The sequence below is a fragment of the Lethenteron reissneri genome, chromosome 27 (assembly GCF_015708825.2).
Source record: "Lethenteron reissneri isolate LAM-NWPU_2019-01 chromosome 27, ASM1570882v1, whole genome shotgun sequence".
Taxonomy (NCBI): domain Eukaryota; kingdom Metazoa; phylum Chordata; class Hyperoartia; order Petromyzontiformes; family Petromyzontidae; genus Lethenteron; species Lethenteron reissneri.
Genome location: NC_083805.1, coordinates 11,586,796 through 11,600,434, shown reverse-complemented (window position 1 = coordinate 11,600,434; position 13,639 = coordinate 11,586,796). Strand labels below are relative to the sequence as shown.

General features: G+C 41.7%; 1 protein-coding gene across 1 annotated transcript in view; it reads right to left on the bottom strand.

The window, feature by feature from the left end:
- Positions 1 to 13,639, bottom strand: part of LOC133348561 (transmembrane protein 132E-like) — a 412,755-nt gene that overhangs the window by 193,164 nt on the left and 205,952 nt on the right. Inside the window, exons 4-5 of the mRNA XM_061561444.1 lie at positions 11,529 to 11,724; positions 3,787 to 3,930 (exon numbers count right to left, since the gene is read on the bottom strand). Of these exons, the coding sequence (XP_061417428.1) occupies positions 3,787 to 3,930; positions 11,529 to 11,724 (340 nt within the window). The remainder of the gene's footprint in view (positions 1 to 3,786; positions 3,931 to 11,528; positions 11,725 to 13,639) is intronic.

Below are 13,639 nucleotides of genomic sequence, written 5' to 3'. Positions count from 1 at the left end.
CTCTCATACTCTGATGGTGCATTGTCCTTGAGTTGTGCGCCTTTTGGCGTTATCTGGTCCAACCCATATGAGACTAGGCTCGAAGGAAAGCTGTCTCGGGTGTGGACCAATCAACTTCAAGGACAGTGCACATTATCAGAGTTATGTTCTTTTGTTTGTATTATGACTGTAGGTATTGCGGTCTATGCAAACATGACTCCTTGCAAAAAGGTGTCAGTTTTGTTGCCAGATAGAAGGGTAAAGAACCAATTATCATATTTTTACTGGCAAATGAGGTCCCCATAGTGTAGATGCTTGCCCCGAGCTCTCATACTCTGATGGTGCATTGTCCTTGAGTTGTGCGCCTTTTGGCGTCATCTGGTCCAACCCATATGAGACTAGGCTCGAAGGAAAGCTGTCTCGGGTGTGGACCAATCAACTTCAAGGACAGTGCACATTATCAGAGTTATGTTCTTTTGTTTGTATTATGACTGCAGGTATTGCGGTCTATGCAAACATGACTCCTTGCAAAAAGGTGTCAGTTTTGTTGCCAGATAGAAGGGTAAAGAACCAATTATCATATTTTTACTGGCAAATGAGGTCCCCATAATGTAGATATCTTAGACCAGTTTGCAGCACAAATCAATTCAATGCTATTGCATATTGCCAGATCTGGTGAGTATGGTGTGGTGGCCAACACATTCCTATAAATCTGACATTGTGAACAGCAGCCATGGAAACTCGAGGATTGTGAACTGGAATGTTGTCCTGGTGAAACAGCATTTCACATCTCAAATTTCATCACCTCTTTCACACGTAAGTTTTCTCTTTCAGCATAAACTCGCTACATTACTTATTATTTGCGCACAAGCACAAATAAGCCAAAAAACTCAACACGTATTAATAACACTGCCTTAAATGAAGATATATAATCACAGGGATGAAACCCAGATTCAAACCTAGGATCTTAGTCATGGTGGCAGAGTGCTCTGACTTCTGAGTCACCCGGCCACCTCACATATTTTATCGCATGATCTAATCTTGTGATTAATTCTACGCAGTAATGCACTTTCATTGTCCCTTCATTTTCCAAATAATCAGTGTGACTCCATCAGTAACCCAGAAACCTGAGGCCATTTGTCAGCAGAGGATTTAACTCAAAATTTTAATGGCACGGGTGATCCATAGCATTCCCAATGAAAACTCTACGCATTGGTTTCTAGATCAAAACAGTGGACCCATTTTTCATCTTTCATCACAAATCTGGCGAGAGAAATTTCAGTGTATCATTGGTACTGGTCCAGGAGCTCCTAACTTCTTGACTCTAGTTTATTTTTGGGCAACATACTAAGCACCCATCTTGCAGCTAATTTGTTTATCTCCAAACTGCCAGTCTATTTTGTTCATTGTGGCGAGATGTTAAATACCTCGCCTGGTATGTAGGGGGTCGTGGGTTCGATCCCGACCCTGGCGCCTGGAAATTTGGAGTTTGCATGTTCTCCCCGTGGTCTCGTGGATTTTCTCCGGATCCTCCGGGTTTTCCCTCCACATGTAGAAACATGTGTTTCCAGTATTTGGCTGCTATAAACGTCCACATGATAAGCCACTTCGTTGAGCTACCATTTGTGGCCAGGTCGCTTCTGAAAAAGAGCTACATAGCTCAATGGGTCTTACCTGGTAAAACAAAAATAGTGAAAAAAATATATAGTTTCAATATTGTATTGTATAAATAGCCAACGGTCTCAGGAATCTTTATCATGGTTCATCAACAGTCTTCCATAATACAGTAATTGTATTGCCATTATTAGTGTAGGACTCGTACTGATGCGACAGCTTCTTGTCTTTCTCGTCTCTTTTATTCACGCATATAGTTCACACCTCCTCCTCGTCATCACTCCATGCCTCTCCGTTCGCTCCAATGCACAAACCGCCATCATCATCACTCCATGTCTCTCCGTTCGCTCGCTCCACTCCGCGACTTCGCTCTCTCTCTCTCTCCCCCAAGGTCCGTTACTCCGCTGCTACCCTACTCTGTACTCGCTCCGTCCACTGCTACCCTATCTGTATTCTCTCTATCCACTGCTACCGTACGCTGTATTCTCTCTATCCACTGCTACCCTATCTGTATTCTCTCTATCCACTGCTACCGTACGCTGTACTCTCTCTATCCACTGCTACCCTATCTGTATTCTCTCTGTCCACCCTTATCGTATCTATTTCTGCTCCCTGCTGCTCCGTCTCTGTCCCGGGCACCAACCACTCCAACTCCGACTCCAACACCAACCAAGACTCCCGTCTCTCCGTTACGGTGTGCCTTTATACCCGAACCAATCAGCCCCAATTAATTATCCCATCCCCCGCTTCGCTACTCGCCCCCAGGCCCCCAGCCTCACGTGACCATGTTATCGCCGTCAGCCCGGCGCCAGTCATCAGCCACTCACCCTCCTGACCAATCACCAGCCTGCGTCCTCAGTTACCCTTAACACCTGTGGTGTCTCTTAATGACCTCCCCCTCAATGGCACACACCAACAACTGTATCCTCATTTGCCCCCACTGTACGCTGCTCGCTCCCCTAGCAACAGAATGCGTGGCGTGTGACATTTCAAGTTCTACATTAGTATTACACTTGTTTACGTGGGAAGACCTCACCAAGTCTCAAGACAGGTAATGTTTCAGCATTGGGATGTTTGTCATACACCGGTGACATTCTATGTTTTTTTTAACTATGAGAAAAACCCAAGAACTAAAAAGAAACACATGCAGAGCCAGGGGAGAACATACAAATACCACACATACAGGCACGCAAGTCAGGAATCTATTCCAGGCCCTTCTTGCTGTTAGGCACACATGTTTCCACCGCAGTGCCCTGCATCGACCTTGTTAAAGTTGCAGGATGCACATAGCATGCATAATCTTCACACAACTCCCTCACACTTAAACTGTATGCACAACCTAATACATTTGAAACATTATGAGGGAAACATATCTTTCTTTTGATGCTTAAAAAATATTTTTTTTTCATCTCATAAAATGTTTAATTCCAAACCTTGTGTCTGTATCATATCACAACACAAAGTATGCATTCAGAACTCTTGGACTTATTTTGATATTTTTATCACTGTTCTCAAGTATGCTTTCTATAATTTCAGTTAACACTTTAACAAGACTATTTCAAATACCTGTACAAAAACACAATTGGTTGTTCAGTGAGTTGGTGAATCTTCTTAAAAGTAAGCACAATATAATTTCTAAACCAATCACCATCTACTGATTCTTTATTAAACCCCTCCTGTGTGTGCGAGAAATCCCATGATGCAGCACAATAATTATACATTTGGTGTAAAATAAGGCAGGATGAGCATATAGAGGTAATACATAATGGTGGGCCAAACATTTGCACAACTTGTTGCAGTAGGGTGTACTGTATTTCGACAGTCTGAGGTCTGTGCTCCGAGCTTTTCAGATATGCCTGTGCATTCATTTTGCTATGCTACACTTGGAGAATAACATGCAGCAAACAACTCTTCTGTCCAGGTTTTTACACAGGAACCTAGTGTCGACAGCAACCTAGAGTTGACTGCAGGGAAAACTTCACACCCATATCTTTCAAAGGAAAACAATTGCATACCCTGTGGCTGTAAATAATGGCACTCAAGGATGTATGCACATTTTGTCAGACAAAAAAGTACTTCCCGAATGTGAAGCATTTTTGGATATTGCCCAGTGACTCTCCTGAATGTCCTTTGCAGGCAGAAGCTCTTATAAGTATTGCATTATAATCCGATTAGAACACGTTTTTGTGGTACCTTAAGGACGTCTTCGTCTGCTGACTGGCAGTGTGCACGCTGCGACACATCCAATAGAATGCCACTCGTGTCAATAGCCACCACTTGTAAGGGCACTCTCACCAGCTGGCCTGTCAGCACTGCCGTATTCACCAGCTCTGGAAACTAACAGCATTAAAAATGGGATTAAAATAAACAATAAAAACAATCAAGCACCTTAAACCAACATGTAGTGACCATGTTTGATTTCATTCACTTATCTTGTTATATTTACAGAGCACCTTAGCTCAAGGGAAATTTCGTACTTTAAAAATCAGTAACAAAATCAAGTGACTTAGATGGTCGAGGCGTGCAAGGGCTGAGGAATGAGTGACCGTAACAGAAGGCACATAGGGATCACGAAAGGACAAGGGAGGGACGGGATGGAGTGGAGGGGTGAAGGGGTGAAAGACTAATATAATGGGCAATGGATAAGAAGTGAGCTTTGAGAGAGGAATGAAAGAAGGTTGAGGAGGACTGCTTAATGTAAAAGGGAAGTGTATTCCAGTGGAGGGGTGTAAGGAGAAAGATCGAAAATGATAGAAGAATGAGAATGAATAGGACGAGAGGGGGACAGCATAGATATAAGAGAAGCAGGATAACGTGGGGCAAGGCCATATAGAACTAGAGTTTTTAACCCCTGGGGTAAAAAAGGAACGTGACGTATCATGGGAAAAATAATATCTCACAATACTTTTAGAGGGGAGAACTACCTATATATGCATTGTGTCGAATGGTGTATTCTTGTGCAACTGACAAAACTGGGAATGTAATGTCCTGGGTAGACTTACAGACAATCCTGGGAAAACCAGGGCAGGTGGCAACCCTATTTAAAATGTGCACATAGCGTGTTATTTGTAGATTCCTGCTCAATTGAGAGTGTGAGAGCACTTATCTCTTCATTAAAGGCCTCAGGAAGTAGTGGAAGTTCCACATTTCTATGGTGAGGGTGAGATTTTCCATTGGACAACCACTGTTGATTTATCCACAAAGTGGTACTCATCTTATTGACCATAGGCACACACGTCTGAGTTTAACCCTCACGTACAGTGAGGGAACAAAGTATTTGATCCCCTGCTGATTTTGTACGTTTGCCCACTGACAAAGAAATGATCAGCCTATAATTTTAATGGTATGTTTATTTGAACAGTGAGAGACAGAATAACAACAACAAAACCCAGAAAACGCATGTCAAAAATGTTATAAATTGAATGCATTTTAATGAGTGAAATAAGTATTTGACCCCTCTGCAAAACATGACTTAGTACTTGGTGGCAAAACCCTTGTTGGCAATCACAGAGGTCAGACGTTTCTTGTAGTTGGCCACCAGGTTTGCACACATCTCAGGAGGGATTTTGTCCCACTCCTCTTTGCAGATCTTCTCCAAGTCATTAAGGTTTCGAGGCTGACGTTTGGCAACTCGAACCTTCAGCTCCCTCCACAGATTTTCTATGGGATTAAGGTCTGGAGACTGGCTAGGCCACTCCAGGACCTTAATGTGCTTCTTTTTGAGCCACTCCTTTGATGCCTTGGCCGTGTGTTTTGGGTCATTGTCATGCTGGAATACCCATCCACGACCCATTTTCAATGCCCTGGCTGAGGGAAGGAGGTTCTCACCCAAAATTTGACGGTACATGGCCCCGTCCATCGTCCCTTTGATGCGGTGAAGTTGTCCTGTCTCCTTAGCAGCATTCCTCCTCCTCCAAACACGGCGAGTTGAGTTGATGTCAAAGAGCTCCATTTTGGTCTCATCTGACCAGAACACTTTCACCCAGTTGTCCTCTGAATCATTCAGATGTTCATTGGCAAACTTCAGACGGGCATGTATATGTGCTTTCTTGAGCAGGGGGACCTTGCGGGCGCTGCAGGATTTCAGTCCTTCATGGCGTAGTGTGTTACCAACTGTTTTCTTGGTGACTATGGTCCCAGCTGCCTTGAGATCATTGACAAGATCCTCCCGTGTAGTTCTGGGCTGATTCCTCACCGTTCTCATGATCATTGCAACTCCACGAGGTGAGATCTTGCATGGAGCCCCAGGCCGAGGGAGATTGACAGTTCTTTGGTGTTTCTTCCGTTTGCGAATAATCGCACCAACTGTTGTTACCTTCCCACCAAGCTGCTTGGCGATGGTCTTGTAGTCCATTCCAGCCTTGTGTAGGTCTACAATCTTGTCCCTGACATCCTTGGAGAGCTCTTTGGTCTTGGCCATGGTGGAGAGTTTGGAATCTGATTGATTGATTGCTTCTGTGAACAGGTGTCTTTTATACAGGTAACAAGCTGAGATTAGGAGCACTCCCTTTAAGAGTGTGCTCATAATCTCAACTCGTTACCTGTATAAAATACACCTGGGAGCCAGACATCTTTCTGATTGAGAGGGGGTCAAATACTTATTTCCCTCATTAGAATGCAAATCAATTTATACAATTTTTGACATGCGTTTTCTGGATTTTTGTTGTTGTTATATGTCTTTCACTGTTCAAATAAACCTACCATTACAATTATAGACTGATCATTTCTTTGTCAGTGGGCAAACGTACAAAATCAGCAGGGGATCAAATACTTTTTTCCCTCACTGTATATTTGAACTCTTAACATCATGCTTGCAAGACACACGCTCTTCTAATTATCTCACCAATTTGATACATTTATATATTCCACTGTGAAAACTTAGTTTTGCTCATTCTGGTAGAAACTCATTAATCTAAAGGCCAGAATTTGTTCTATGGGAAACAGATCATTTTTGCAGCCAGGCTCTGTGATTGAGAAATTCACTTCCTCGGTCTATTAAGGAATCTGAGTCTGTTACACTTTTTAAAATCGCATCTTAAAACTCACCTGTTTTTACAGCATGCATTTTCCATAACTTGGGCTTCATGTAAAGCCCTTTGGGGCTTGGGCCAATTTTGCTATAGTTTATTGTTATTACTGTCATGCTGCACCACCTGATTTGATTAATATTTTATTTAGGTATATTTTAATTTAAAACATTAAAAAATGCCAATAATGTGTGAGTTTTGTCAAACAATATTACGGTTTCACGGTGAAGTCCATATCTACATGGGCACGGTGTATCAAAGAGTGCAGCCACAGGTTATTGCATAATCCAGTCTGTTCTTTAGTATGAAGGTATAATCACAGTCGAGTCTACATGCGGTGTGAGTGGACTAGTGGCCACGAGAGGTAATGACAGGGGAGTCAGCCTACAGTGTGAATGCACTAGTGGCCACGGGAGATAATGACAGGGGGTGTCAGCTGTGAGTGTGAAGGAACCGGTGGCTACGGGAATGATCGAGAAGGGAGCCCGGTCAGGTGAAGGAAGAGGACGGTAAAATCTGCTGGTGGAGCGAGCGTCCAGAGTCAGCGAGAAGGTTCGGGAAGGTGGGCGTGGCCTCGGTCCGTATATAAGGGAGATGTGTGGGAGACTGGGGGCTGTTGCAGTGGGGTCTCTGCTTGTGTCAAGTGAACGTGTCTTCAATTAAGTGCCATCTCGAGAGAAGTGTGTTATGTCGTATTTACTAATGTATCTATGTTGAACTTCTTTCATATCGTACGTAGCTACCCGTACTAATCAGTTGCGGGAAAGGACAACAAATGAAACACAAAAATTAGTTCTAAAGAAATGAGTTTTACATCTACATAAAAAAATGCATAGCTCCAGTGGCTTCCTAATATCGGAAGGAAGAGTGTTCCAGACGGCCGCAGAAGCACATCTGAAACCGCGCGATGCAGTGGCCATCTGCTTTTTGATACCTAGCCAAAAGCCAATGTGAGTTTAATCATGTGCTCCCCATACATAGTGACACTAAACCGATAATTGACACTTGTTAAATCCAAGCACTCGACACTACAATCGGTAACACCATTTGAGTAAGGAGAATATCCCACGTGTTTCCATGAAGAAATCTCACTGCATTGCTCCCTTGCGTGAGCCACGTTGCACTGATATCATGACGAGGTCTGAACGCAAAAACATCCATGATTGCTCAAATTGGCCACTAGATGGTGAGAAAGGGCCTCCTTATTGACAATAACACCAGGTAAAAATTATGTAAAATCACATGCGATCTATAAATGCATAGAAATACTTCAACAAAACCTAAATATGGTAATGTAAAAAATAATAAACCGTATTTTTTTGGTTCATGTGCATGTTAAATAAATGGCAACATATATCATTGTTATGTGAGCATTTTAGCGCAGCTCATGCAAAGGAATGTTTGGTATAGTTATATCTATTAACGAATGATCAGTCAGCAAGTGCAGCCATCTCTGGAGAATTACATTTAAAAAAGTAAACGAATGTGCACAGAATCAGTATGCCTCGAATTCTACACAGCAGCTAACATTTAAAGAAACACCATGGCAACAGAAAAGGGGTTGATTGCCATGAAATATAAACATTTGCACAACATAAGTTGTTTTGGCATGAAACATGTGTGAAGTAGTTAGTGCGCTACATAATTAACCTGGCGACCAGAGTTAATTTCTGGGTCTAGGCTAACATCAGTGGCGAACAGGCAATATTTTTAATAATCTTTAGCATGTCCAGCATGTGATTGTCATGAGTTAACGATCAATTTGGAGAGAAACAGTGGCAAGATGGTTAGCGCACTGCTGGAATGCACCTGGTGACTCAAATTGTGTTCTTGGCCACGACTCACATTCGCGGAGAGTGATATCAGAATCAGTTTAGGCCTCTCCTTCCCAGTACTAACTAGAGTAGTGAAGTATGGTTAAACAGCATTCATGACTGATATGGCACCGGATGGCCTTCATTCAGCAGTGATCTGAACAAAGGGCTTTGAGTCATGTATATTCGTTTCATACTTATTCAACGCAAATATTCAAACTCTCAATGGCACTGTGCGATCACTTAGAACCAGTGGGATCATTGTGGCATCAGGTAGGAGGCAAAAATAAATTGGTAGAACGTTAGCACAAAGGGCACAGGCAGAAAACGGAAAGGAAAATGTCTGATCCTCAAATATGCCTACTGGGGGAATTTCGACATTAGGATTATTTTACATGTTATGCACACTGCTGAAAAAAATCTGTGCATCTTGCAATTAAATGAATACAAATCATGCGATACTTTCAACGATTGATGAATTGTGCTAGAATTTAATTCGTAAGTGAAATACTGGTTGTTATTTTTTTTAGATAAACACTATCAGTCAGACATCACTGCTCTCGTAGATTGAGAGTTGAGCTATATATTGCAGAATAAGTGGTTATACTTAACATATGGAATGGCAGACAAAGCAGTAAACAACCCCGGTGGGGTAGCCAAGGTGTGAGGAGGCCTTCTTCCAACAATGGATAGAACATGGCTGACGATGATGATGAGAGCTTTTAGTAATTAAGTATTTTTCATCATGTCTGACAGTCTGACACACAATGACCGAATGTTTAAAATTATCACGTATTATGTGCTAATATTTCTACAGCACAGTCGACAACTCGACTGCTTAAATACCTGTATGTAATAGGTTGGAATATAGATCTTAAGTAGGGCTTGCTTGTAATAATGGTTGTGAGTTTAGTGTCTGAGTTGGCCAGTTTTGAACTAAAATAATTGAGTGCACCCAAGTTTAACTGTTTTTCAAATATGTAAAGCTTTCCACCCACATCTAATGCAAACACTTAATAGTTCAATAAGGGTGGGCAAGACTTTGCTCTGTACGCTTCATCATGCTTCGTGATATGGCCTGCACTTGAGCTGCATTATGGCAGTGTTCTCACGAGCTAAGGTGGTGCCACAATACATTATGAATGGCATCTTACATCTGTCACTCTATGTGACTGCTGGCCAAATGCCCTGGCCAACTTTGCTACAAATAAGTATCCAGAGTGTTGCATGCCATGCAGGAGATGAAAGGCAACCGAGTGTGATACTGGTTGCGAACCCACTACCCTGTGTAAAAAGGCCAAGCAACTTGAATTATCCTGAAGCACTTTGCCCCAATAGCCAATCAAGTCACTCAATACCGGGTCCTTTTTGTGCTGCTGCATATTCCACTATTTACATCTTTGCGAAGTTGACATAAGCTTTGCATTTATATGGTTAAAACATGTGTCGAATTATATTGTTTATTTTTTAATACATGAGAATAGTGTACATTGCTTCAATAATCTACCATTGGATGAAGGCTTCTCCTGTACTTTCAGCTTGTTTGACCATGATTTAACAATGGTGGTCAGTGTGGGTGTGTGAAGAGAGGACCAAAATATAAATTGCCACTTATGTTAGCGATGGCTGTGGACTCAGTGGCTCGGTGGCGCAGTGGCTGAGTTCATAGTGCAGTACGATAACCACTGCGCCGCAAATCCACCACACCCCCGTTACTTATAGAGGTAGTACAGTTATAATTCACCTATAGTCTGTTATCTACGAAAGCTGGCATATGATGAGTGATTCGTGCTGGTGTTTGCTTAAAGTATCTGCAAAAAAACAGTATACACATGCACCACTGACACAGAATATCCCTTCCACTGATGGAAAATGGTACCAAAAGTGTATTAAAGGACTATTTATATATATTTATTTGCTTATTACATTTGTGAAATAGTCTAACCGATATGTGAAGACAAAGATCATATTCGGGCAGATGGTTTTAATGAAATTCTATTAAGGTCGACAAAGCTTACAAGGGGTAGGTGAGGTCAACACCATTCCTAACTTACTGACTCCCCATTGCTGACGATTAGATATTGCACCAGCTACTCATTTTAAGGTTGGTACCACTTACAAACAATGATATACATGGCTTGTAATGGGCCCAAGTCACTTGCTTTGCAGCGCAGTGTGTTGACTATTCCACCACCGCTCCACCCACAAAATATGCTTTTCTATATGTAGCTGAAATTTAAGTTACCTTGCTAAATATATTTCGTATATTAAGAATTTGAATCTGAAGCAATAATATTTTATTAAATCTCTTTACCAAGAAAAGGTAATACGTTTTCGCACGGTAAATTTTCAGCATGGTACTCACTTATGCATTGTTTCCACAGCCGGTTTTAACTGTGCTGGCTCAGTTAACACTGTCCCCCTAGGCTCTCTTCATGCTCTCATCTTGCCCTGGACCACATGCTCTGACTGATTCTAGTCATAAAGTCACGGAGTCAATGTAGAAGCAAATTGTGCGTGCTGCAGCATCACTTTCTATGTTTAACGTCCCACCTTTATTAGTGTTGAAACTAAGTGACGGATGAAAAAATAGTTTAAATCAGGGGAGAGGGAGGTGGTGGTGGAAGGGACTGAATCCCCTTGCTGAATTGTTGTATGCCCTGTCCTTTAAATTTAACACCTATCATCTTTTTCAGTAACACTGTCTAAACCGAAACAAATTGCATATATATATTTTTCCCTTGCTTAGGCAGTGTTATCGATGAATGTGTTGAGTTATGTGGTGTGCTTTTGCAACACTGCCAACGCAGTATTACAAAATAGTCCCTTTAAACTAAGGTCAGACCACAGGGCTGCGAAGCACACCCACGAATCTCAGCCATGGGGAGTACAGGGAGAAATGGGTTTAAGAGGAAGAAGAGGCAGGGGCCGAGCCCACAGAGCCTAATTTTCTCACAAGCATGGAGGGCACCCCAAGCGTCGACTACTGGGCTACTCCTGGACTATTCCTGGGCCTTCCGGGGCCAGAGACAGCTCAATGCCCATTGGTCGTGGAAACTAAGCATGAGACTCATCATCTCGAGTTAAACATTACCTTCGGGAAGGGGATGATAGTGGTGAGGTTAAGCTGTGTGATGGTGATCTCCGTCGTGACCTGGCCTGGCTGGGCCTCCAGGGGCAGCCCCGGCGCAGAGGAGCCCACGTGCCAGAGGATGCGGCGCGTTACCGTCTGACTGGTGATGTTCTCCATCTCGAACACCAGTTGTGCTATCTCGCTCTTCTTTGCTATGCTGCTCACCACAGTAAAAAAAGCAAAACATGAAATAACACTCTCATTAGTAATGTGGCTCCGTGGTCCCATTGAGACGAAGCAGTCTTTAACAAATAAGGTCCGGTAATCATAATTTAAAAAATGCCTCCAAACCCAGCCTTGGTGTGACTAATGGACCCATAAATGTGGAAGTATTTTTTTTTATATTATTACATGCACAGTATTTCATAGCCACTCGTCAATGTCCTCTCTTAGCTACACACCTGGATGGGCAACTTTACAGAAATGTCAGAAACCACTAAGTCGTTCCGAAATATAGTCGCAATGCCAGCCATTAAATTGCACTCCAGTCTGCAATTCCAAAAGAATAAACGGTGAAAATTACTCCTAAATGAGACGACCATGGTTGGTTTGCAAATTATGTTTGGGAGGCACATTTGTTTCTCCTTGACTTCAAACTGGCAGAATGTCTAACTGGCATAGCATGGGAAATTAGCATAAAAACATTGGTTCCATATATTATATTGTGTGAAGACTGTATTTTAATTCTCACAGGAGCTATAACAAACTTTCAGAATGAAAGTTGAAGTTTAAGCCCAGTTGAATTAATCCTTAAAAGGTGTTTTCTCCTCTCATTGAGTAAAATATATAAATAAGTGAAGTTAATATAAAAGTACACTGTAACTTCACCATAGAATTTAAATTAGGCACATTGAAATGTTCAGAAACCTCAGGGACGTATGGTATTGAAATTAATATACTTACCATAAATGAGCCTTCAGGCAATGTATTAGTCAAATGGCCCAAACCACATATAGCATGGCTTTCATACTTATAATAAATTAATTGTTTAAAAAAATCTATATCTATCAATGGAGGAACTAGATATATCAATATAAACACGAAGAAACCTAGTGATTGTACACAAATAATGGAGACAAATCACCCAGATATTTTACTATCTTCCTCAACAATGCTGAATATTCATTCACGTAATGTTTTGTGAATTATTTCAATTAAAATAATTAGTAAATTACTTAAATAAACAAGATATTCGACAAGGAATCATTGCAATGCATATATACATGCAGATATTTATTCAACAGAGATATGCAAAATAAAACTATCCATATATTGAACTCCTGATTGTTATATTTTAAATGAAAAGTGGTGTAAAACAAAGAGCTAACATATTTGCTAACCCAACCGTGAACTACATAACCAATTGCAAGTAAGGTAAAAGGAAATATAACAATATAACAACGTTTGTGATACTGTGATACTGTGTTGGCAGCAGGTAGTGTGGGGAGCGGTAGAGCAACGGTTAGCTCTGTGCGGTATGGCCCGAGTTCGATTCCCGCTCATGGCCAACAACAGTGACGATTATCTGAATCGGTTCCGTGCCTCCCCTAGGTCGACTCAGCCTCACATTAGTACCTGGGGCAGTGTGTATACGTCGCAACTAGGAAGACAAAGGTTGCCAGGTGTGGTGCTGGCCATCCACCACCTCGTGTGCGGTGTCAGCCTTCATAGGTGCTTGCTAACAGCACTTTCCCCAACAGTCTGTTAAGGCTATATGTGGGATATATGTCTTGTTTGTAGTGGTGCACAAGCACAAAGATAAGAACTCAACACATTTCTTCATGACACTGCACTGAAGGGACATTGACAGATCTCTCTGATATGTTTTAAAAATTAATAATAGTTATTCACATATGCATGTCTTGGACCTGCAAAGATAACTAAGGTATGACTTGATGTCCAAAAAGACCACTCACTATTCATTATAAAAATACATCTTACAGAAAATACCAAATATTTTTACATTTCTGTAGTATTTACGAGACAAAAAACGCTAAACTCCATGTTACAAAGTCACATCTACTATCAGTGGGTCACAGTGAGCTGTAGAAGCATGCTGAGATAAATGTCAT